General features: G+C 46.3%; 1 protein-coding gene across 1 annotated transcript in view; it reads left to right on the plus strand.

Moving 5' to 3' along the window:
- LOC109922201 (semaphorin-4G-like) overlaps positions 1-24,456 on the plus strand; it is a 27,906-nt gene extending 3,450 nt beyond the window's left edge. Inside the window, exons 3-7 of the mRNA XM_048609232.1 lie at positions 5,876-6,020; positions 9,589-9,699; positions 13,225-13,379; positions 22,039-22,100; positions 23,491-24,456. Of these exons, the coding sequence (XP_048465189.1) occupies positions 5,876-6,020; positions 9,589-9,699; positions 13,225-13,379; positions 22,039-22,100; positions 23,491-24,332 (1,315 nt within the window). The 3' untranslated portion in view covers positions 24,333-24,456. The remainder of the gene's footprint in view (positions 1-5,875; positions 6,021-9,588; positions 9,700-13,224; positions 13,380-22,038; positions 22,101-23,490) is intronic.
- The last annotated feature ends 2,632 nt before the right edge of the window (positions 24,457-27,088 follow it).

Raw genomic sequence — 27,088 nt, forward strand, 5'->3', positions numbered from 1 at the left:
TGCTGCTTGGCCTGCTGTGTTCATCCAGCCCTGCACCTTGTTGTCTCGGATTCTCCAGCATCTGCAGTTCCTACTATCTCTGATCACGACCAATCTCTTTTGTTAGTGACATCGGTTGAGGGGTAAATGTTGGTGATGACCCCTGGGGAGGTCTCCATTGCTATTCTTCCCAATAGAGACCTTTAATGTCTTTTTGAGAGAGCAGTCAGTGCTGTGGCCTGACCTGAAAGATAACATCGCAGCACCTAATTGGCTCTGCAGATCCTTTTGAGTGATTCTATAACTTCAGGGCCAATGTGGCTCTCCTAAACCCAGCCTGGGAGATCACAGTCATTGTGGTCATCACCTCTCGATAACCTGCAGCTTTCATGGAACCACAGAGTGGAAATGGTTCTGAGCAACTTTGAAAAGGAACACAATCTGTTCCCGTGGAAGCGGTGACTCACAGTGACCTACAGGATGGTTCTAGTTCTCACTGTGATGTGTAGCCATTCTCAAAGTGTGATAATGGGTATTTTGGATTAAAGCCTATCCCAGAGAGAACAGGGGCAGAATGGTTAAATTACTGCGCTCATAAGGCAAAGGCCTAACCTAATGATGGAGGAATATGAGTTCACATCCCACCAGGGGACATTTAGATGCCTTTAACAAATAAATGTGGAATTGGATCAGTAGTGGTGACCATGTAACAATGGAGTTATTACCAAAGTCCCCTCTGGTTAAATGATGCCATTTCAAGGGAGGAGACCTGACCAACATGTAATAACAACGTGGTTAACTCTTAACTACCCTTTAAAATGGCCGAATGTGCCACTCCTTGAAGGGCAATCGGCAGATAGTGAAATTTGAATAGGATAAAGTCTGTATGTTAAATGGTCAGGAGGGCACTCGTCTGGGAGTCCTTAACCTTGACTCCTGACCCCGTGAAGTCTCATTAAAGTCTCCCCTCCATTAAACATGGGCAAGGAAACCTCCTGCTGATTACCACATACCGTCCTCCCTCAGCTGATGAATCAATACTCCTCAATGTTGAACAACACTTGGAGGAAGCACTGAGGATGGCAAGGGCACAGAATGTACTCTGGGTGGGGGATTTCAATGTCCACCACCAAGAGTGGCTCGGCAGCAGCACTACTGATTGAGCTGGTCGGGCCCTAAAGGACACAGCTGCTAGACTGGGTCTGCAGCAGGTGGTGAGGGAACCAACAAAGAATTTGACCTCATCCACACCACAGATACATCTGTTCATGACATTAAGAATGAAGGGTCATCTCTGCATTGAGTAAATCCTCCATCGCGTAGTGTGATAATGAACACCATGCTAAACAGGACAGGCCTTGAACACATCTGGCACCTCAGGCGGCCCATCCCTAATTGCCCAGAGAGTAGTTAAGAATCAACCACATTGTTACGGTTCTGGAGTCACGTGTAGGCCAGACCAGGTAAGGACGACAGTTTCCTTCCTAACAATCGACAACGATTATGTCATCATCAATCATTAATTCCACATTTTTTTAATTGAATTCAAATTCCACCATTTACCGTGGCAGGATTCGAACCCAGGTCCCTGAACATTACCTGAGCCTCTGGATTAATAGTCTAGCGATAATAACACTAGGCAATCACCTCCCCTGGGCGAACCATCTCAGCCTCCTTTTGAGGTCCCCAGCATCTCAGATGCCTGTCTTTAACCAATTTGATGCTCTCCATGTGATACCAAGCAATTACTGAAGGTATTAGATATTGCAAAGGGCTTGTCTATTGCACAGTCCTTCTGCATGAAAGTGGGCTATAGTTGTAGCTTCACCAGGTTGACAATATTCTGGCAATAGTGCTGAAGTCTTGCTCTCCAGAACTAGTTGTGCCCCTAGCCAAGTTATTCCAGTGCAGTCACAATAACTCTCCTGGCATATACTGGACAATGTGAAATGTTGGTGAAAGTCCCTGTGCATAAAAAGCAGGATAAATCCAACCTGGCTAATTACTACCCTGCCAATCCACTCTCGATCATCAGTAAAGTGATGGAAGGTGTCAACAACAGCGCTATCACACAGCACCTGCTCAGTAATAACCTGCTCAGTGACGTCCAGCAAAAACAGAAAGAACTGCGGAAGCTGTAAATCAGAAACAAAAACAGAAATTGGTGGAAAAGCTCAGCAGGTCTGGCAGCATCTGTGAAGAAAAATCAGTGTTAACGTTTCAGGTTAACGTTCTGAGGAAGGGTCACTGGACCCAAACCATTAACTCTGATTTTTCTTCACAGATGCTGCCAGACCTGCTGAGCTTTTCCAGCACCTTCTGCTTTTGTCAGCGATGCCCAGTTTGTGTCCCGCCAGGGCCACTCAGCTCCTGACCTCATTACAGCCTTGGCTCAAACATGGACAGAAGAGCTGAATTCCAGAGGTGAGGTGAGAGTGACAGCCCTCAACATCAAGGCATCAGGAGTGTAATATCGAGGAGTCCTACTAAAACTGGATTCAGCAAGATCTGGGCAATATTCAGGACTAACAAGTGGCAAGTAACATTTGAGCCACACAAACACCAGGCAATGACCATCTCCACCAAGGAAAAACTAATCATCACCCTTACACATTGACTAGCATCCCCATCACTGAATCCCCCAGTATCAACACTTGGTGAGTTACCATCGACTAAAAGCTGAATGGGACGAGCCATACAAATATTGTTGCTACAAGAGCAGGTCAGAGGCTTGGAATACTGCAGCAGATATCTCATCTCCCGACTCCCCAAAGCCTGTCCACTATCTACAAGGCACAAGTCACGAGTGTGATGGAATACTCCCCACTTGCCTGGATGGGTGCAGCCCCAACAACACTCAAGAAGCTTGACACCATCCAGGCCAAAGCAGCCCACTTGATTGGCACCACATCCACAAGCATCCGCTCCCTCCATCACCGACGCTCAGTAGCAGCAGTGTGTACCATCTACAAGATGCACTGCAGCAATTCACCAAAGATCCTCAGACAGCACCTTGCAAACCCTCGACCACTTCCATCTAGAAGGACAAGGGCAGCAGATACATGGGAACACCACCCCCTGCAAGTTCCCCTCCGAGCCACTCACCATCCTGACTTGGAGATATATTGCCATTCTTTTCGTGTAACTGGGTCAAAATCCTGGAATTCCCTCCCTAATGGCATTGTGAGTCAGTTCACAGCACAAGGACTGCAGAGGTTCAAGAAGGCAGCTCACCACCACCTTCTCAAGGGACAATGGGCCTTGCCCACAGCATCCCTTCTCATGCTGTGTGCTGTCTGTTTGTTCCGGTGGTTGGTACCTCTCAATTATTTTACCTGGATGTGCGCATTTGTTTTGATTAGAAAGTTGATCTGTGAGCAGCCTGCACTGAAACCCCTCCATTATTACCATGACAGGTTAGTGATGCTCACATCCTGGAGTGAAATTTACCAGGAGCAGTTTACAGAACGTTTTACACATTCCTGTCCCTTCATTTCTTAGCAACATATTTTTCCCACAAGTGCATTCCTGCGTTAAGAATAGAATAATAATAAAGCTGGGAGATTAAACTGTGAGCACAAATATTCCACAATTAACTCTGTTGGTAAAAGAGAATTGGATTTCAGGAGACGGTTTAAAACATGAGCAACTTCAGGGATCGATTACATCTGCCTGTGCTGGATTGGTCACACCTGCCTTTGGAAATCCATTAAGGATTACTCAGATGGTTGTCACTGTTGTGATCTTGAGGAATCGGTTAGGAAGGGAGGACCTCTCTAGTGACATTTTGAGGATGATATACCCAGGCTGTCTCACTGGGATGTGTCCCTGCCTTTTGTCAGGCCCCGTTCTCTTACAGGTCTCAGCTCCCTTGCATTCACCTCATAGTTTAGTTTCGTCTTTCAGTTTGACGGCTTGCTGGACCACATCTGGCCTGAAAGTGTTCTCTGCCCTGTCAGAAAAGTAACTGTTATCCCAGTGGACAAATGGCCACAACTGTGTTGGGCTGGATCCCTGCCCTCTCCCTGCACCGAGATGGATTGGCCTGAGGTGGGGGTGCGGAGGGGGTGGGGGGTGGTTTGGAGATGGGGAGGTTGCAGTCACCATTCAGATCAGTTTCACTTCTAATGGTGGCCTCACACCCTCTGCCTGCCGCTCACCGTAGGAATGGATCCTGCTCGGTCTGCTCCTGCCTTCAATGGCTTTATCGTTGGATGGTTTATGGGGAGAGGTTACCCTCCAGCCCTGAGTGTGAATGTATACGCTCAGGTTTAGGAGTAGAAGTAGGTCATTCAGCCCCTCGAGTATACCCTGTTATTCAGTTTGATCAATAAAGTGAGGCGGAACGGTGCAGGAGCAGAGGGGCTTGGGGGTATATGTGCACAGATTGTTGAAGGTTCCACGATGGACAGAGAACAATCCATATTTTTATTCTCTTGTGGGATGCAGGTGTTGCTACCTGGCCAGTATTTATTGCCCTTCCCTAATTGCCCTACTAAATAAAGCGTACAGTGTCCTCGGTGAATAGGGGCACAGAGCCAGGAGGCGATGTTGGACGTCAATAAGACACTTGTCAGACCTCAGATGGAGTATCGAGTAGAGTTATGGGCACCACATTACAGGAAATATGCAATAGTGTGCATAAATGATTTACAAGAATGGTTCCAGGAATGAGAAACTTCATTGCCTTTGCTTTATCTCCCCCGAAAACTATATTCAAATTTGTGAGTTTTCCTTTGATGCATTGAGTTTTGTTGCAGTCCTCTTCAGGGGCTGCCAATTCTAATATGGTTCAATTTGTTTTAATTTGCCAATTGCTTTATGTATTAAAATAGTAAACACTTGGTTGAAGAGGAGTTAGAGATGGGCAGCAAGTGCTGGCTTTGTTGATGTCACCCAAATCCCATGAAAGATTGAAAACAAAATGGGCGGTGTCTTTTACCTCGCCTGCTTCCACTCTACAAATCCTACTCGGGTATGGGCTTGTTGATGGCTATTGCCCTTCCAACACAAGGAGCTGCCCACTACCCCTTATTGGATGGTGAGTTCATCCTCTGCACATTAATGCACCATTCGGAGAGAAACTACACCGAGCGTGTGATATTGAAAGATGTGATTTCACGGTGAGCTGGCCTGATTTAGTGACATGCTTCACTTTGTAGCTCGTGAGGAAGAAACAACAGCCGGCAAATATGAACAAAACATCGCAAAATTACACAGCGCACCACTGCTGTGCACCCCACACTTACCCACCATTCCTCTCAGTGAGAGATAGTAGGAACTGCAGATGCTGGAGAATCCGAGACAACAAGGTGCAGGGCTGGATGAACACAGCAGGCCAAGCAGCATCATAGGAGCAGAAAGGCTGACGTTTCGGGCCTAGACCCTTCATCACACACCCACCCTCCTGTCATTGATCCATTCTCCAGCTGCGCAGCCAACTGGAAAGGAGCTGATTACCCAATGGAATCAATGCTAAGACTTATTGGATGAGACATTGTTCCTGATGACCAATATTTTCAGAATGAAATTTGTGTTAAGAGGAATGACAAAAAAAAATGCATTTGATTTAATTCCCCTACAATTTTTCTCGTAGTATTTCTTCAACAGTTGGACATCAAGATTGGCAACATTCAGTTGACATATAGAAACGATCAGATTGGTGATGATGTTGGTTTTAGTGGGTTGGAAGTGTTTAATGGGGGAAAATGTGACACTGGCAGGAAGAGGCATCTGTTTGCAAAACCTTAGAGATTGCTAAAAGTGATCTGCCCCCTTTGCAGGAAGGGAAAGGGGATTTTCAGGCAGACCCTGACAAACTCCCCATGGTGCAAAGCGAGATGGTCATCTCTCTGATTTTACTAATTGTTACTCCCTCTCCTCCACATTAATGAAGGCAAAACATTGAAATCTCTGCTGTTTGCCAGTACACCCTTGCCAGCATACGGAAGGCATTTGAAGGGCGGTATAAGGAAGATCAGGAATCACCGCGCTGGTGGTCAAGGTACATGGGGAAACCTCCAGAGCCTCGCCCAGGATCGGTAAGACTCTTCAATATTGTGAAAGTACCATCGATTCGTCTTTCTTTCCCCACAGACTGACAGGTTGAAAACAGAGGCTCAGATATAAGATATAGGAGCAGACATGGGCCATTCAGCCATCTTGTCTGTTCTGACATTCAATGAGATCATGGCAGATCTGATAATCCTCAACTCCACTTTTGTGCCTTTTCCCCCATAACCCTCGATTCCCTTCCTGATTTTTTTAATGAACAGAGTTAATGACTTAGCCTCAACAGTTCCACGTGGTAAAGAAATCTACAGGTCCGGTACCCTCTAAGAGAAGAAATTCCTCCTCATCGCTTTCTTAAAATGTGCAACCCATATTCTGGTCCTAAACTCTCCTACATGGGGGAAACAACCTCTCCACATCTACCCTGTCAAGTCCCATAAGATTTTTGTTTCTGTTTCAACAAGGCCACCTTTCATTCTTCTAAATTCCAATGAGCACAGGCCCAGTCTACTCGATCTCTCCTTATAAGACGGTCCCTCCCTACTCATTACCAGCCTAGTAAACCTTCTCTGGACTGCGTGCTCAGCAGTGTATTAAATCAGAGACCCAAAACTGTTCAGTATTCCAGCTGTGGCCTGATTTGTGACTTGTATAGTTTTAGCAAAGCTTGCCTACTTTTAAAGCCCATTCCCTTTGAAATAAAGGCTGACATTTCATGTGCTATCCCTATTACCTGCTGAACTTCGATGCTAGCATCTTGTGATTCATACATATAAACCAAATCCTCTGTTATGTGGCTTCCAGCAATCTTTCTCCATTTAAATAATATTCAGCTCCTCAATTCTTCCTGCCAAAATACATAGCCTCACATTTTCCCATGTTACAGTCGATCTGTCGTGTTTTGCTATCTCACTTAATCTGTGTATATCCCTCTGACAAGTCTTAGTGTCATCCCAGTCCAACACCGGCACCTCCACATCATTAACATATGTCGTCAATAATTGTGGCCCTCACACTGATCTCTGTGGTGTACCATGAGTTACAGGTTGTCATCCTAAAAGTGCCCGCTTTTTCCTAACTCTCTGTCTTCTACTGGTTAGCCATGTTAATATGCTGCCTCCAACAGCACAGGCTCTTATTAAGTGACCTAATGCGTGGTACCGTATCAAACATCTTCTGAAAATCCAAATACATTACATCCATTGTTTCCCCTTTATCTATCCTGTTTGTTACTTCCTCATAGAATTCTTGTAAATTTGTCAGGCGTTATTCCCCCTTCATGAAGCCATGGTGACTCTGCTTGACCATATTATGTATTTCTAAATGTTCTGCTATTACATCCTTTAGAATATGCTCTAACATTTTTCCAAATCATAGATATTAACCTGACTGCCTATAGTTACTTGTGTTTTTTTGTCTCCTTACCTTTCTAAATAAAGGTAGTATATTGACATTGGCTTGCATCAATCGATAGATATCTAGTGGAACCATCTCACCTTCTATTCCAACCTCTGGGTATGGCTCCCCAGCTCAAGAATCCTCCTCCATACATCCTCATCATGTCCTGTGTGATGCAAAGAGGGTAGATTTTGTACACTGCTGCTTCCAGTGATGGGATGAACAGAAACTGTTGACTCTTTATTGTCTGTTTTACCAGGAGGTTGGTTAGCTCAGTTGGCTGGATGCTTGGTTTGAGATCCAACAGCACAGGTTCAATTCCCACACTGGCTGAAGGATACTCCTTCTGAACCTCTCCCCTTGCCTGAGGCATGGTGACCCTCAGGTTAAACTCACCACCAGCCGTCTCTCTCTAAATGAGAGAGCAGCCCTGTGCTCCATATGGTGACTTTATCTATTTCTCGCCTGTTTTAGTCTATCGTACAAATTGAATTTTTGCTGGGATTAAAGACAGGAATGTGCCACATTCTATCCCAAGTGTGGGCTAAGGGATGCAAGTGATTTTAATATTCCTAGTTTGGAGAGGAATGTCAGCAAGGGGTTCACTTCCTGATCACCATCCAGCTCCTTCTACTGGGCAGGTTCAGATGTGGATATCCAATGAACAGAGTGTTGATCTTCATTGGGATTCCTGTCCTTCATCTCCCTCATTATTCCATTTACCTCCATCGGACTGGCCAAATGACTACTTGGAAAACAAAGTGTGTGCATGACCTGCATTTGTATAGTGCCTTTCATGACCACAGAACTGTCCTGTGCTCCACAGCCAAGGGGGTACATTTGAAGTGAACTCATTGCTGTAACCTAGGGCTCAGAACCAGTCAAAGAGCAGCTGACCGAAGTAAGATGCCGCGATTTATGAGTTGTCAGGGCCAGAGGGAGAGATAAAAGCTGTGAAATAATCTTGTTTCTGAGTCAGGATGTTCTGAGTTCAAGGCCTCCTCCAGAAATTTGAGTCCAAAATCCAGGCTGACACTCCAGTGCAGTTGTAAGGGGGGATCTGCACTGTCAAAGGTACAGTCTGTTTGAATGAGTCATTACACAAAGATACCATTGACATTCTTCACTGGGCCTTTACAATCCCATGTATTATCAGGATCAGGGGAGTCCTCCCCTGGTGTCCTGGCTAAATCAACATCACGAAAACCAATCACTCAGTCATTATCTCACTGGGATGTGTGTGCATGTGTGTGTGTGTGTGTGTGTGAGTGGGTATGTGTGTGCGTGTGTGTGTGAGCATGTGTGTTGTGCCTGTGTATGTGTGTGTGCATGTGTGTCTGTGTATGTGTGTGTGCATGTGTGTCTGTGTGTGTGCATGTGTCTGTGTGTGTGTGTGTGTGTGTGTGTGTGTCTGTGTCTGTGTGTATGTGTGCGTGTGTGTGCGCACGCGCGTGCGTGTGTGTGAGAGAGGGAGTGTGTGTGTGTGTGAGACAGTGTTTGTGTGTCTGAGTGTGTATGTGTGTGTCTGTGTGTGTGTCTGTCTCTGGGTGTGTGTCTATGTGTGTGTGTCTGTCTGTGTGTGTGTGTGTGTGAGTGTGTGTATGAGTGTGTGTGTGTGTCTATGTGTGTGTGTCTGTCTCTGGGTGTGTGCCTATGTGTGTGTGTGTGTGTCTGTGCATGTGTGTGTGTGTGTGTGTGAGTGTATGTGTGTCTGAGTGTATGTATGTGTGTGTTTGTGCGCGTGTATGTATGTGTGCATGTGTGAGTGAGTGTATGTGTGTGTGTGACTGAGTGTGTGTGTGTGACTGTGAGTGTGTGTGTGAGTGTGACTGTGTGTGTGTGTGACTGTGAGTGTGTGTGTGAGTGTGACTGTGTGTGTGTGTGTGTGTATGTGTGAGTCTGTGTGTGAGTTTGAGTGTGTGTGTGTGTGAGAGTGAGCGTGTGTGAGTGTGTGTGTGTGTTCGTGTGTGAGTGTGTGTGTGTGAGCGAGTGTGTGAGCGTGTGTGTGTGTGTGTGTGAGTGTGTGTGAGTGTGTGTGTGTGAGTGAGTGTGTGTGTGTGTGTGAGCGTGTGTGTGAGAGAGAGAGTGTGTGTGAGTGTGTGTGAGTGAGTGTGTGTGTCTGTGTGCCTGTGTGTGTCTGTGTGCCTGTGTGTCTGTGTGTCTGTAATGTGACTGATCTTGTCTCTTTCTTTAGTTAAGGGATGGCTACACAAGGTGGTGAACATTGGCTCCCACATCCACATCATTGAGGAGATCGAGCTCTATGAGGAACCCCAGCCTGTTGAAAGTCTAGTACTCGCCAGCACTCAGGTATGACTTCAACCCAAGTGAAGCTGTAAGTGAGTGTGTGCAGATTCTGCCATTAAAATGCATGGTTAGTCTTGGTGGGGGGGAAGTGAGAATTGTGCAGGTCCTGGAGCATCTGTGCTGTTAGCTGACCACCCAAGAGGTGAAATCCATGAGAAATTATTTACCCTCCCTTTCCTCTGTCATGGGGTACACAACATTCTCCTGATGCAGAAATACAACAAATTTTTTATTATCCAGCACCAATGGGACCTGGAGTGTGTTGGCTGATCAAGTATTCCGTTTGATTAAGAGGTCTACCTAATTAACGCAAAAATGCAGAGTTATAGAAACGTACTGCAGGAGATAAACACATCACTACTATACTTCATTCACAGCATAAGTCACTTAAATAGTAATGCAACTTTACCTTAAATAAAACTTACTGGCAGAGAGCCATGTCTTTCGCACTCTGCAATGACTACTCAAACATTGGGGAGATTGTAATAATGCCGTAAACTTCCAGTGTTTCAGGTACATAATTTTTTTGAGAGTTTATCAAGAGTGTTGGTTGTAAGGTGCTGGTTAAAACAAAGTTTGCTTGGTATATTAGATATTTGAACTTCTCAACTGTTAAAACAAAGTTTCTACAAGGACTGCAGGAGCAGTTTGTAATGGAAACATATTGCTATGTACTGGGATAACACAGGAACCATACTGGGATAACAAGGTGTAGAGCTGGATGAACACAGCAGGCCAAGCAACATCAGAGGAGCAGGAAAGCTGACGTTTCGGGTCGAGACCCTTCTTCAGAGTTGGGGGAGGGGAAGGGGGATTCTGAAATAAATAGGGAGAGAGGGGGAGACGGATAGAAGATGGATAAAGGAGAAGATAGGTGGAGAGGTGACAGACAGGTCAAAGAGGCGGGGTTGGAGCCAGTAAAGGTGAGTGTAGGTGGGGAGTTAGGGAGGGGATAGGTCGGTTCAAGGAGGATGGACAGGTCAAGGGGACAGGGATGCAGCCAGTAAAGGCTCACCCCCATCCCAGGCCCCAAGAAGACCTTCCACATCAAACAGATGTTCACCTGCACATCTGCTAATGTGGTATACTGTATCCGCTGTTCCCGTTGTGGCCTCCTCTACATCGGGGAAACCAAGCGGAGGCTTGGGGACCACATTGCGGAACACCTACGCTTGGTTCGCAACAAACGACTGCACTTCTCAGTCACGAACCATTTCACCTCTCCCTCCCGTTCCTTGGACGACATGCCCATCCTGGGCCTCCTGCAGTGCCACAACGATGCTACCCGAAAGTTGCAGGAACAGCACCTCGTATTCCGCTTGGGAACCCTGCAGCCCAATGGTATCAATGTGGACTTCACAAGCTTCAAAATCTCCCAACCCCCAACCACATCCCAACACCAGCCCAGCTCGTCCCCGCCTCCCTAATCATTCCTCCCACCTCAAGCCCCACTCCCATCTCCTACCTACTAACCTCATCCCGCCTCCTTGACCTGTCCGTCCTCCCTGGACTGACCTATCTCCTCCCTACCTCCCCACCTACACTCACCTTTACTGGCTCCAACCCCGCCTCTTTGACCTGTCTGTCTCCTCTCCACCTATCTTCTCCTTTATGCATCTTCTATCCGCCTCCCCCTCTCTCCCTATTTATTTCAGAACCCCCTTCCCCTCCCCCATTTCTGAAGAAGGGTCTCGACCCAAAACGTCAGCCTTCCTGCTCCTCTGATGCTGCTTGGCCTGCTGTGTTCATCCAGCTCTACACCGTGTTATCTCAGATTCTCCAGCATCGGCAGTTCCTACTATCTCTATTGCTATGTACTGGATTAGTTCAGCATCATCATCAGATTGAAGAGAGGGGTTGACAATGCTAGTTCCTCTCCTGCAAGCCTGGGAAATGTGGAAGTGAGTAGATATGTCCATCAAAGTGATGAGTGTCATTGAATACCACTGGGTCACAACTTGTCCTTCCAGTCGCATGACAAACAACAACATCTTCTAGTCGCAAACCACTTCAACTCTCCCCCACTCCCTGGGTGACATGTCCATCCTCGGCCTCCTCCAGTGTCACAATGACACCACCCGCAAATTGGAGGAGCAGCACCTCATATTCCGCCTTGGGAGCCTACAGCCCGATGGTCTAAATATCGAATTTATCAGTTTTAAAATCTCCCCACCCCCTACCCTTATCGCATGACCAACCCTCCCTCTCATCCCCACCTCCTTGACCTGACACAACCTGTCCATCTTTTCTCCCACGTAGCCGCTCCTCCCACCTCAATGACCAATCCCCACCACTCCCTACCTGCACTCACCTATCACCATCCCCCTACCTTCCCCGGCCTCACCCCTCCTCTCTATTTATTTCTGAGCCCCCTTCCCTCTCCCCCATTTCTGGAGAAGCGTCCCGACCCGAAACGTCAGCTTTCCTGCTCCTCTGATGCTGATTGGTCCTGCCATGTTCCTCTACCTCCACATTGTGTTATCTTTGGAAAACTTGTTCTTTTTATTCTTAACACTTTTTCCATCCAGTGACGCCATTTACACTTCTCACTGCCTCGGGAAAGCAGCCAACATCATTAAAGACCCCTCCCACCCAGATATACTCACTTCTAAACTTCCGTAGGCAGAGGATGCAAAACGTTTGAAAACAAATACCAACAGATTTAAGAACATCTTCTTCTCCGCTGTTATCAGACGTTTGAATGACCCTCTCGTATATTAGACTTGATCTTTCTCTGCACCTTTACTGTAGCTATAACACTATATTCTGCCTTCTGTTCTATTACCCTGGTGTACCTATGTAAGGTAAGATTTGCCTGGATAGCACACGAAACAATACTTTTCACTGTATCTAGATACATGTGACAATAATAAATAAAGTCAGTCTCACTTATACGCAACTCCAGACCCACATGTCGTCGACTCTTAAGATGCCCTCTGGCTAGTAAGCCCACAGTTTCCAGAGCAGCTCAGGACAGGCAATAATTAAAGACCAAAAAAATCTGCAGATGCTGGAATCCAAGGTAGACAAACAGGAGGCTGGAAGAACACAGCAGGCCAGGCAGCATCTGGAGGGAAGGAGCAGTCAACGTTTCGGGTAGAACTCTTCAGTCCTGAAGAAAGGTAATATCTGAAACATTGACTGCTCCTTTCCTCCAGATGGGCAGTAATGGCTGGCCTTGCTATTGATGCCCGAGCTGAGGGTTCCATAGGAAGGCATTTAGGTTTGGCTGAGTCAGCGCTGGCTGTTAAACGCTGAGCCTTGGGGGAACCCTATGGTCTTACTAAAGCAAAACACGAGTGATGCAAGAACAGGCACATCAGTGATAAGCCCAGAGACCCCAATGTTATTCAAACTTAGTCCGCAATTAAAAGGGAGAGAAAAAGTCAAACTGTTATTGCGGCCTGTTTATTATACACCTCAGCATTTTACGGCCTGATGGAGATTAATGTTAAATAGCACTCACCAGCAAAGCGCTCTGCATAGGTTGATAGCTTTTGTTTGATGGTGTGCCTCTTTTAATTACAGGGGATGCTGTATGTTGGATCACAGAGCAGTGTACTCCAGCTCGCTGTGGCTCAGTGCCACAAATATTCAACATGCTTCGATTGTGTCTTGGCTCGGGACCCTTACTGTGCTTGGGATGGCAGTGTTTGCCGGGAGATTCAGCTGGGCGAGAACAGGTACCACCATGGGTATCGGGGATAACCTTGTCTGATCCGTGTCAGACACATAATCCGCGGTGGGTTTTGGTCAGTCTTTTACATAACTGAGTGTGAAGTGAACCTGGCTTTTCTGCAGTGAGACATAGTGATCTGGAGTGCGAGATAACACAGTGTGGAGCTGGAGGAACACAGCAGGCCAGGCAGCATCAGAGGAGCAGGAAAGCTGACGTTTCAGGTCGGGACCCTTCTTCAACCATCTCTGAGTGATCTGGAGCGCGCTGCCTGAAAGGCTAGTGGAAGTAGATTCAGTGGGAACTGTCCAAAGGTCAGTTTTGTGAAAAGCTCAAAGAATGATGAAAGGTTGTCAGGAGGTATGCAGGAATGTAGCATTCAAACCAGATGAGCCAATGGCAGTGCAGACTCAAAGGGGCTGAGTGGCCTACACTTGTTCCTTGTTCGTACCTTTGTAGAAGAATTTGCAAGGCCACGTTGGAAAAGCAGAGGAGTGGGAATGATTGGAAAACCCTTCCAAAATCCTGGCACAACATCATGAGCCAAAAGGCCTCTTTCTGGACTGTATAACTCCATGAATGTTGAGATGTAGTGCATCCTTGAAAGGCGAGTAGCTAAAAGGGTGTTTTAAAGAACATTGTGAGTACTTTTAGTTCTCAGTTTAATTCAGGAAAATCCTACATGACTCAATCTTCCTCAGTACTGCAAGGGAAAACTCATATTGAGCATGGGACTGCTTTTCTTTAACGTTATTGTGAGTTTGAAACATTGTCAGAGCTGATCCAGTGTTCAACTGGGCAAAAGAATGCGATATATCAAAGGGAAGTGGAAATCTAATGAAACATTAGGTTGCTGTGAATTTTTTTGTACATTGCAGGGTCATGGGCCCTGCTGGCTGGACCAGCATTGTTTTACCCAATACTGGGATCACTCTCTGGGCAGTTCATGAGGAGTAAATTGTGGAACATTGACAGCTAAAGTGTTGATTTCAGAATTCTTCGTTTTGCAGTTCGTTGAAATCCTTTTGTGCTGTTTCTTTTTGATAGAACACAGGGCAGTGCAACACAGAAACAAGCCATTTGGCCCATCATGTCTGTACTGACTATGATGCCATTCTGAACTAATCCCATCTGCCTGCACATGGTCTGTATCCCTCTACTCTCTGCTTGTTCATGTGTCCATCTAAACACCTTTTAAACTTTGCTAATGTATCTGCTTCTACCACCTCCCCTGCCTCTGTATTCCAGTCACCTACCATCCTCTGTGTAAAAAACTTGTTTCACACATTTTTAAACTTAACCCCTTTTACCACAGCACTCAGAACAAAAGAATCCTTCTGCATCTGTGAAGGGAAAAACAGAGTTAACGTTTTGGGTCTGGTGACCCCTCCTCGGAACTGATTTCTGTTTTTCCCTTCACAGATGCTGCCAGACCTGCTGAGCTTCTCCGGCAACTTTGTTTTTGTTCCTGATTTACAGCATCCGCAGTTCTTTCGGTTTTTAAAAGAGTCCTTCTGTTGTTTTGTTTCCTGTTGACCGCTTTTGGTGACTAGTGTCATGCTTTTTGACTGTGACCTCGAAATACACTGGGGCTGAAACACATTAGGTTAGTACACACCAGCCAGAGTTCACTCACGCACTTTACCCCACTAACACACACACACCAGAGCTGCAATTGATTTTTGACCTTTTTTTGTACATTGCTGGGAGGGAGAAAGAAGAAAAGATGCCTCAGGTGTCTTTCTGCTGAAAGACGAGGGAGATAGTTAGCTCCCTGAATGTCTCTTCCTGTTACATCGCTCCCTATTGGAGGTTTCATTGACAGTCTACAGGCGTGACTTTCCCTGGATCCTATTCAGGGCTTTACTTGACAGCTTCAGGGTTCTTTTTTCTGTCTGTAGCAGTCTTCTTTTAAAAAGCATATTTTGTATCTACTACCTAACAATATCTGAGATACTTCAGGCTCCTGATCTATTGCCATGACAGGGCAATATGTTAAAATATCAAAGGAATCAACCATTGTGGCACCCAGCACAGGAAGAGGCTGCAGTGTATTTTATAATAATTTGTGAACAGTGCCTTGTTGATTTTACGACTAGAGAGTCCAGGAAAATTGTCTAACAAGAATTACTTGCATGGCAACCTCACTGCTGTCTTTGGCAAATGTTTGACACTTGTGACAACATTAAAAGTTATTACGTGGAAAGTTTCCAGCAGAGATTGGCCGAGCCGGTTTTTATGTTCCGTGCAAGCTACCCCCCACCCTACTTCATCCAATCCAATCCCCCTGTCCTTTTCGTCCTGTTTTCCCTCATGGACAGACCTCGCTTTCTCTTAAAGATAGCAAAAGTATTCACCTGAGCTGCTCACTTTCTAACTGTGAGCGTATTCCTTTAGCCTGTGGAGAACAGGCCTCAAATATGTTTTTGTTTTATTCAGTCACAGCGTGAGGGCATTGCTGCCTGGGTCAATGTTTATTGGCCATCTCTAGTTGCCCTGAAGTTGGTGATGATCTGCCTTCATGAACCGCTGTAGGTGGACACAATAGGGAGGGAATTCCAGGATTTTGACCCAGTGGCATTACCTTGTATCTTTTTGAGTTATTCAGGAGCCGTAGTTCTCACTTGCTATCTCTACAGTAATGCCTCAGCCAATCAGAGTAGAGCTGCCAACCAATCAGAACTCTTTGATCTTGCAGTGTAAATTGTTGTGAAAAGTTAAAATTTGGCATTCTTGCATTGGTCCTGATGACTACTGAATGAAAACCGTGGCAACACACCTCCTTTCAGCTGTGCTGTGCAGCTGAGTGATTGTGAGATTAAAAGTATAAAACAGACTCAGAGCTCCGGGAGCAGAGAGGCAGTGGCAAGGAAATTAGGAGCCAACAAAATGTAACTTGCTGTTTACGTAAACTATTTGGTGCCAAATCTAAATGTGATTGTGTGTCAGGAGAAGCTGATGGTGAACCATACCATGACCCTGCACTGTTTCATGGTCATCGATGTACCCTCAGGATATTCAGCCTGATGCATGAATATTGACAAGGCTAAATTGAGAGTCAGAGAGCGAGAGATACAAAAGGGATGGTGTTAAGACCATATCAACTGGAAGGTTTGAGTTATAAGGAGAGGTTGGGACTTTTTTCACTGGAGTGTTGGAGGCTTAGGGATAACCTTATAAAGGTTTACAAAATTGTGAGGGGCATAGATAAGGTTTTTTGTTTACTCATTCACAGGATGAGGGTGTCGCTGGCTAGGCAGCATTTATTGCCCATTCCTAATTGACCAGAGGGCAGTTAAGAGTCAACCACATTACTGTGGGTCTGGAGTCACATGTAGGCCAGACCAGGTAAGGATGGCAGCTTCCTTCCCTAAAGGACATTAGTGAACAGCCAAGACAACAAGGTGCAGGGCTGGATGAACACAGCTGCACCTTGTTGTCTCGGATTCTCCAGCATCTGCAGTTCCTACTATCAGTGAACAGCCAAGGTCTTTTTTCCCAGGGCAGGAGAGTCCAACTACAGGGCACAGGTTTAAGGTGAGAGGGGAAAGATTTAAAATGGGCCTGAGGAGCAAATTTTCCACACAGAGGGTGGCGTGTGTATGAAATGAGCTGCCAGAGGAAGTGTTGGAGGCGGGTACAATTACACCATTTAAAAGATATTTGCATAGGTACATGAATAGGAATGGTTTACAGGGATATGCGCCAAATGCAGGTAAATGGGACTAGTTCAGTTCAGGATAAGTTGAGCTGAGGGGTCTGTTTCCATGATACATGACTCCATGACTCTATAGCTTTAAGCTTAATTTATTTTGTATGTTGTATTTTAAGAAGGGAAGAGATGATTTTGGAGTTTTTTGTTTGTGAACTTGGTGAGCTTGTCACTGGGGACTCTGAACACCTGTTTATTTACATGCATTTTAATGAGGTTTCACACCCTTGAGCTGGGAGTTAACATTGCAGTGCATTAAAAAGAGTAGATAGTGGAAAATGAACTGAGCTGTTGCATATTGACAGGGGTCCAGTGATACAGGGAGATTAACAATCCAGGAAGAAAGTGAGACAGTCAGTGTCATTTGTGCGAGAGAGTGAGAAACTGATTTAAAGTTGAAGTTTAGCTTGTCATTTGCTTTAGTTGCTTTGGGAGAGTTAGCAGCTGAAGGAAGGTAATATTTAGTGAATGCATGAAGTTCACCCAGAGGGAACTGGTTACAATGTGTTAGCTTGAGCAAGAAACTTTACAATGGAGATAGCAGTGACTCATGAAAGCTTGGGTGTTTAGAGAATATTGTTAGGTTAAAAGGAGTAGTGTAAATTTGAACTTTGCTTGGTGTTTTTAATGAAATCTTTCCAAACATTTTGTCACATTGTTTTTTTATTCATTTGTGCAATGTGGGCTGGGCCCAGCATTTATTGCCCATCCCTTATTGACCTTCAGAAGGTGATGGTGAACTGCCTTCTTGAACTGTTGCATTCCACCTCCTGTGGTCTATTTTTTTCCTTCTTTCGTAAAGAGTTATTCTTTGCATTAAAAACAAACTGAAAGTTTCTTGTCAGTGTGTTAACAAAAGACAAGAGCTAGGAACTAACAAGCCAGAATTCACTCTGGAATGTGACTTGTCCGATATCAACATCAACTGGGATCATAATAACGGCAAGTTTGGAATTGCACCTGTTGGAATTGTCTATAAGAATGATTCTGACCTGGAATTGCTTGCTATTCCAGAAACCACTTTGCTCCCATGCTAATGTTTCTATTCCTGTACCTGTGACAGTGTTTCAATGAAGAACAACATAAGCTGGAAGTACCATACTTCATTTTCCACTTAAGCACCCGACAGCCTTGAGATCTTAACATTGGGTTCAAGTGGCTTTCATTTTAATTACAACCTTCCCCCCAACATTGCCACGCCTTGTTTGTGTTTTGGTGGCTTTGTCAGCACAGCCAACCCATTTGCTCGTTTTCACACCTTCATTCATACCTATTTAACATCTACATCACTCCTTTACCACTGTTAGCACTCCCTTTGTCTTGTGCTGGGGGCAGATCCTCTTCCCCTCTCTGTCTACAGCATAAAAAAGCCACTGCTTTCCAACCCCTTTCACTTTCTGAAGTAGGGTCACTGGACTCGAGACGTTAACTCTTGTTTCTTTCGCCACAGATGCTGCCAGATCTGCTGAGTTTCTCCAGCAGTTTCTGTTTTTATTTTGGAATTTTACATGTAGTGCTGTTTGTTAAAGATAAAACAACCCGCTGGGAGATAATACCGATATTATCAAGTTATTTAGACAGAGAGAGACAAGGGTTTTGATTAAAGTTGAGCAGTTGAGGCTAGGTTTGGGGAGAAGCCTTCAAACTTGGATTTGGCCTCTTCAGACATTAAATTAGGAAATAGTTCTGTTTGCAAAGAATAACAGACGTTTGGCACTCACTTTTTCAAACAGCAGATGATGCCAGATCCATTCTTAGTTTGAAAAGTGAGACAGAATTTGGGAAATGAGAAGTGTTAAGGTAGGATTTCCCAAAAGCGGAGTCAGTATCGGGGAAGTGAGCGGAGAATTGTGGGTCGTGAGAGCCGTGTGTGCTGTGGAATTCTGATGGGGTTCAGGCAGCTACACTCCCCCTCTCTCAGCCCCTACTCTCCTTCTCTCTGTTTTCTCTGAAGGGGCTGTGACAATTCTCAAACAGTGGGCAAAAGCTTAGGAAGCACTGCATTAAGGAGTAGACAACGGCCTAGTGGTGTTAATCTAGGAAACCCAGGTAATGTTGTGCAGGACCTGGATTCGAATCCTTGGTAGATGGTGGAATTTAAATTCTGTGATAATTTGGAGATAAGAATCTAGTGATAACTGTGAAACTATTATCAGGAGAAAAACCCATCTGGTTCACTAATGTCCTTTAGGGAAGGAAACTGCCATCCTTACCTGGTCTGGCCTACATGTGACTCCAGACCCACAGCAATGTGGTTGACTCTTAACTGCCTTCTGGTCAATTAGGAATGGGCAATAAATGCTGCTGAGCCTGTGATATCCTCATCCTGTACATAAATTTAAAAAGTGATAAGGAGTACAGGCATTATATTAGACATGACAGGGGCATAATTTTAAGGTGATTGGAGGAAGGTAGAACATAGAACAGTACAGCACAGTATAGGCCTTTCGGCCCACAATGTTGTGCCGAACCTTTACCCTAAACCTAAGGTCTATGTAACCTCCACCCCTACCTTATACTATCATCCATATACCTATCTAATAGCCGCTTAAATGCCCCTAATGAGGCCGACTCCACTACCCTCTCCGACAATGCATTCCACGCCCCGACCACTCTCTGAGTAAAGAACCTACCTCTGACATCTCCCCTATATCTACCTCCACTCACTTTAAAACTATGCCCCCTCGTAATAGCTACCTCCACCCTAGGAAATTAAAACTATGCCCCCTCGTAATAGCTACCTCCACCCTAGGAAAAAAATCTCTGGCTGTCTATCTATACCTCTGATTATTTTGTATACCTCTATCAAGTAAAAATCATAAAGGTGTAGGGGAGATGTCAGAGGTAGGTTCTTCATACAGAGACCAGTGGGTGTGTGGAATGAGCTGCCAGCAGTGGTAGTGGAGTCAGATACATTAGGGACATTTAAGCGACTCTTGGATAGGCACGTGGATGATAGTAAAATCTAGGGTGAGCAGAGTAGTTTGATCTTAGAGTAGGATAATAGGTCGGCACAACATCGTGTGCTGTACTGTTCTATGTTCTATGTTTCCATTGAATGCTGCAGAACAGGCTTGCTCTGCTAGAGGACCTCTGCTTGTTACTGTGTGTCTGTATCTAATGGAAATCCAAGCCAATTTTTCCTGAGCTTTCCATTGACTGACCCTCTGCAACACAGAATTTGGTTTGTCATAAACTGGGAAATTGCCGGCACTTGCAATCACAAGAATTAAGGGATTTCCGAAGGCATTCCGGTTGCCTAGGCAATGCCTTGTTTGTTTCAAGTAGTTTGGTAGAGGCTTGAATTTGCAAAGCAGGCTGGGTGTTTTCAGTATTAGACACATTCCAGAGAGAGAGAGGGAGAGTTAGAGTCTGAAACTGAAAGAAAACAGTTGCAAAGGTTGAAATTGGAAGGCATGTGCCTGGAGAGATCTTTGTTGTGATACTGTGTAAGACAGGTGAGAGTGAGTCAGCAACCTGTTCTACAGCTTAGTCAGAGGGGCTCCTGCGGTGCAGTGGGTAGTGTCCCTATCTGTGAGCCAGGAGGCCAAGGTTCAGGTCCAACCTGCTGCAAAGATGTGCCATAACATTGAGGAGCTTTGTTTGGGGCATAAGCATTAACATGGGTCACCTGGACCCAATGGCCTGAATCTGTGTCGTATTTCTTAGTTTCCTACAGTGAGGAAAGAGGCCATTTGGCCCATCGAGTCCACCTGACCCTCCACAGAGTATCCCACCCCTACTCCCTACCTGTAACCCTGCATTTCCCACAGCCAATCCACCTAGCCTGCAGGGACTATGGGAGGAAACTGAAGCACCCTGAGGAAACCCAAGCAGACACGGGGGAGAACATGCAAACCCTACACAGTCATAGATCATAAACTCCCTACAGTGTGGAAGCAGGCCATTTGGTGTATCGACACTCTGAAGAGCATTTCATTCAGACTCACTCCCCTACCCTAACTCTGTAACCCTGTAACCCTGCGTTCCCCATGGTTAACCCAACTAGCCTGCACATCCCTGGACACTATAGGCAATTACCCATGGCCATTCCACCTAGCCTGCACATCTTCGGACTGTGGGAGGAAACCAGAGCACCCGGAGGAAACCCACACAGACACGGGGAGAATGTGCAAACTCCACACAGACAGTCACCCAAGGGTGGAATTGAACCCGGGTCCCTGGTGCTGTGAGGCAGCAGTGCTAACCACTGAGCCACCGTGCAGCCCATTAAAGTCTCTTGCCAACCCAAGCTGGGGGTCATCATTGGTGGAGAGTATCAATTTGCGTCCAGACAATTTTTTTTTCAATCTATCTGGCTTCTGAGAAGGAGAGAGATGATACATGTTGGGTGCCCCATCACTGAACCCTCTTAGCAACTCAGTAACACAGAGCCTGATTTAGGAAACCAGGAAACTTTAATGTACCTTGATTCAAGTGTTAAAGGTTTGGACGTGGAACTAACAACAAAGACAAATAGTTCACAGTGCAAAGAATTTAAATGGTGGGGAAGGCAATGGAAAACGGGGAACGTGGGCATATGTCAATGGGGCTTCTGTCACATGTATAAAATGTGGGCACTGATTTTGATTATAAAAATGATGCTTTTCTTGCCCAGAGGGAAAAACCAGTGAAACCAAATACTTGGGAATGAATATACTGGTGAATATACTGGTCATACTGGTGAATCTACTGGTCATACTGGTGAATATACTGGCCATACCGGTGCTCCATGTTGAGGTTATCGAAACCTGCTATGCCTCTTTCACCAGTTTTACTGGTTATTCCTTCAGAATGGGTTTATGGCATGGGTTAGATCTCTAACCCTACTCCATCCTCCATCCCCTAGCCTCCATTTAACTCAGTAGCATCAAGGAAAGTCTTCCTCTGGTCTTCTGCTGCTGCTACACCCTCGTTTCCTCCTCTTCACCCTGAGTTTCTTTCTCTGTTGTAGGGCACAGCTGATTCAAGACATCATGACCGGGAAGAACGGGTGTACGGAGACTGGTCGAGATGGTACGTTCACTTCCACTGTAACGCGTGCGGTAATCCTTTCTGTGGGTTGAGGCGGCCTGTAGAATCTCTCACAGGAGACACTGGAAAGAGAAGGTGTGGATGAGGAATGGCATGTCCCTCTCGTATGAGTCAGGAGTGACAGCTCCCTTAGAGATCTGTCACAAAGTCTTGCTCTGAACACCGAAACCAAGACTGACCCTCTAGTGCCATCTTTCTATTGAGGCATTCAGTGGAGGTCCCACTGAGCTGCCTGGTAGGATGTAAATTGGAAAGCTGTCCCTGGTGTCCTGGACAATATTTATCCCTCAATCAACACCATCTGATTGGATTACACCATCATTGCCATTTTGGGAGAGCTTGCTGTATGCTAATTGGCTACTGCATTTCCTACATTGCTAGAATAACTACACTTCAAAAGTACTTCTTTGGCTGTAAAGGCTTTGGGACATTGTGGAGGTGGTTGTGTGTTTGCAAGGTGCTGTCTGAGGATCTTTGGTGAATTTCTGCAGTGCATCTTGTAGATAGTACACACTGCTGCTACTAAGCGTCGGTGGTGGAGGGAGTGGATGTTTGTGGATGTGGTGCCAATCAAGTGGGCGCTGCTTTGTCCTGGATGGTGTTGAGCTTCTCGAGTGTTGTTGGGGCTGCACCCATCCAGGCAAATGGGGAATATTCCATCACAATCCTGACTTGTGCCTTGTAGATGGTGGACAGGCTTTGGGATACCAGGAGGTGAGTTACTCTGACTAGCTTCTGTGTTGTTTGATGGAGAGGACTATACTTGATTACTTCAGAGGTGGTGAAGAGAGAAAGCCCAGTTATCACTGAAGTAGCACAGAAAATTCATTTACAGTTAATTGCCCCTCCTGATATAGACGCTGGATAAAGACGCAGTTCAACAGGATTGGGAGAGATACTCCAGAACAACATAGTGATCAGAAGCTGGAAATGATTGGTGCCAGTTAATGGTGCTGCTAAGTACCAACACAAAAGCATGAGCAAGATCATGGCAACAGGAAATGAGAATTGTGGAGGGGCTTTGACCTTTGTGATAGATCCAGAGAGTTGGCCCAGTTCAAGGCCTTGAACCTACAAGAGTCTATCCTTGATTTTTCAATTCTTCCTGAATCTCGAGTATCTTAGCTTTTGCCCAGTCTCTGCCATTGACCTTGTAGGTGACCCACTCTGACAGGCTAAAGTACAACCATAGCAATCAGCTGAACAGCAGGTAATGACATGGAATCTGAGTCTTTCTCTGGTAATGTTCACTACTTCCATGACAACGTTTGGATAGAAATATATCTCTGTCACTGTAAATATGTGCAGCAATAATGATACGCCCCCTGATGAAGTGATCATTCCAGTAACTGTGCCCTCTCTTTCTCCGCAGTTCCTTTGGAAGTGAAGAACAGATGGGTGCAGAAAGGGACAGATGTCTTCTTACAGTGCGTCCTCAGTTCCAACATCGCCACCGCGAGGTGGAAAGTCAACGAGGAGGAAGTGCTGGGGAATGATGGGAAACATTATTGCCTAAAGGATGGCTCTCTGGTGATCAAGGGCGTGCAGGCCACTGACGAAGGGCAGTACAGCTGCTTTGCTGAGGAGAATGGAGTACGCTATGTGGTAGCCTTGCACAATGTCAGTGTTGGGGATAGCTTGCCGTCCTCCCCTCAGCGGCTGATCTCTAAGGGCCGCGAGTTCGTCTATCTCGTCATCATCGCCGCCCTGGCTGCTCTCATCTTGATCCTGGCCACTCTGTCCATCTACCTGTTCTGCTGGCCCTCCAAGAGGGGCGATTACAGCGTCCGGTTGCCCAGCTCATCACTGGTGGAGCTGCAGCACGTTTCGGGCTCGTGCGCTGGGAAGGCTGAGGAGGGGGACGCTGGTCGGCCCTACGGCGGAGAGCGACTCCTGAAGATCATCCCGGGTGAAGGGGCGATGTCGGCCTACCACAGGGCTCCGGGCAGTGGGGAGCTGCTCCCCCCACCTCCTCCGCCTCCTCCCCCGCTGCCCCTCCCCCACGACTCGCCCCCTCCGACTTCGGTCACCCCCAACGGCCTGCCGCACGTGCTGAGGAAAATGAACGGTAACTCGTACATCCTGCTGCGGCAGGCCAGCGAGGCAGAGCCCGGCCTGCCCCATTACCACTCCTTCACCGAGGAGCTCAGCAAGATGCTAGAGAAACGCAAGCACGCCCAGCTGGTGGAGAAACCAGACGAGAGCTCGGTGTGAGGCAGCGAGGGAAGTGGGGGGGGCCACGCCTCCCAGCCACGGTGCTGCAACATCTACCTCAAAAATTCACCGAAGATCCTCAGGCAGCACCTTCCAAACCCAACACCGCCTCCCATCCAGAAGGGCAGCAGATACATGGGAACACCAACCCCCTGCAAGTTCCCCTCCGAGCCACTCACCATCCTGACTTGGAAATATATCCCCGTTCCTTCACTGTCGCTGGGTCAAAATCCTGGAATTCCCTCCTTAAGGGCAATGGGGGTCTACCCTGCATGGACTGCAGCGGTTCAAGAAGGCAGCTCACCACCACCTTCTCAAGGGGCAACTAGGGACGGGGCAACAGATGGTGGGCCCAGCCAGCGATGCCCATGTCCAACGAATGAATAATGAGAAAATGTCAGTATTTAAGGGAAGTCCACCACAGGAGGCTGACTCAAGTCTTGTCCGAAGACCCCCTTTTTCTATTTCGCCAATCCAGAATCCAACTGTACGTAGAAAGCATTCACCACCTGTAAATAATGGCTTGGCTTTAATATATTCTTCACTCTGTTTTTGGATATCAATCAAAGGCGAGATTTTATAGAAAACCCACCGAGCTTAAAAATCGTGAAGCACAAAACGGGAGTCTCAAGCAAACCTTTGACCTTTTGTCGACTGTGCATTGTCACATCCTTGAGCAGACCAGGCTTGAGGGGCTGAATGGCCTCCTCTTGTTCCTGTGTAACCCAGCGGGAATCTCCTGATAAAAGACAGGCTGCTACAAATGGGCAGGGCAATCGCAGTGGTGAGTTTGTGTTGAACCTGACATTGTGCTGAACCTGCCAAATGGCGGAACAAGATGGTAAATATATTTTACACGCGTCGACATACAGACACTTTCATGGTGATAAATCATTACGCCCGTGGTGCAACGTGGAGTGTCTTTTGGAACTGAATTCCAGCCACAAAATAAAACAAAAAGAACTGCGGATGCTGGAAATCAGAAGCATAAACGGAAATTGCTGGAGAAACTCAGCAGGTCTGGTAGCATCTGTGGAGGGAACCGGACCCGAAACGTTAACTCTGCTTTCTCTCCATAGATGCTGGCAGACCTGCTGAGTTTTTCCAGCAATTTCTGTCCTTGTATCCAGCCGCACATCACTCAGCATGAGAATTGTTGGCTAAATTATAATGTGCGTACCTCGCACCAGCCATTTTACTGGCACTTGCAGAGATTATGCTGTATTGGAGAAGGAGTGAGGAGGAAAAATAATTCCTTAAAATCATCTTCCTCAAGAGAGGTACGATGCTGGCCACTCTCAGAAGAGGGTATGGTTTGAACTGATGGGTCATCCCTCTGTTTGCACAGTGTGAAGGAGCTTTATTTTCCCATTATCGAACAGCAGATCATGACAGGTTTAATGGGGCTTCATGTCTGGCAGGTACAGATACAGGCTGCGGTGGGGATGGGGCAAGAGCCAGGAGAATTGCGGGGGGTTGGGGGGGGGGGGGGGGGGGGGCGCAAGACCCGGGGGGTTTCGGAGATTGGGCAGTTGCAGATACTGAGGGGGAGGCATGGGTTCCTCTATGGACAGGTTTAGGGTGTGCAGGGGAAGGCAGTTGGTGTGGACTGTATGAATGAGGAGAATTCTTTCGATGTTCGTTCTTGGTGTCACTGGCAGTTTATTGTTCATCTCTGGCTGCCTGGAGGTATGTTAAAATCAAGCTGCCACCGTGTGGCCTGGAGTCACGTGGGGCTGATAGCAACCAGGCTCGGCTGCTGGCACCATCCCTTTCTTAAAGGCCATTAAGACATAATCGAATTCTTACAGCAATCCAATGTGGTAGATGCCTGGTTCTCGGCCATAACCTGCAGTCTACATACTGTTGAAACTTAATTATAGAACAGCCCCATCCAGATCCCACTGTCGGGCAATAGGGAGAAGAACACAAAAACCATAATTTTCTTTTGAAGTGGTAAGATACTAGATATTTGTGTTAAGGAAGATTTGGGTGTCTTTGTACATGAAACACAAATAAACGCAGCGCACAGCCACTACCAGTAGCTGTGTAGGTGCATAGTATGTTGGCTTTTGTGGGTGAGGGTTTGGAGTACAGTAGGAAAGTCTTATGCACTTCAGTAGGGTTTTAGAGAACCAATTCCTGGGTGACTGCTTGCAGTTTTTCTCCTGACTTAGGGAAAGTCAGTGCTTGACTTTGAGGACACGCAGTTAAGTTTGACTGTACTGTTTCCTGTTTTAAGAAGGTTCCTTGGTGATTATGTAGATTGGGCCTACACTCCCTGCAGTTTGAAGGAATGAGAAGAGACCTCATTGCAAAGCGTAGGATACAATAGGGCTTTCTTTTCGAGATTCCAGAACTGGAGGCCATTGTTCTGAGGACAGGGGACCCACCTTTTTCAATGGAGATAAGCAGTAAGTGAGAGGGCTGTGAATCTTTGGACTCCTGAACTGCCCCACCCCTAGGGGACCGGGCATAGATCACTTGAATGGGTTCAATAGCTGTTTTAAACTCAGAAGGAACCAAGGTTTATGGTAACTGGGTGAGAATAGGATAAAGATCAGAGGTCAGCTATCATCTTATTGAAGGGTGAAGTAAACCTGAAGGGCTGTTTGGTCTCTTTCTACTTTTCCATTCCACATGCGTCTCCTCCCGATAAATAATCCACCCAGATGCTTAAAGCTACACGTACGTTCCCAAAAACGTCTCCTTGCTCTGAGTGCGAGGTGATGCAGAGTCATAGCAATGACCCATGT

The sequence above is a fragment of the Rhincodon typus genome, chromosome 20 (genome assembly GCF_021869965.1).
Source record: "Rhincodon typus isolate 14 chromosome 20, sRhiTyp1.1, whole genome shotgun sequence".
NCBI lineage: Eukaryota > Metazoa > Chordata > Chondrichthyes > Orectolobiformes > Rhincodontidae > Rhincodon > Rhincodon typus.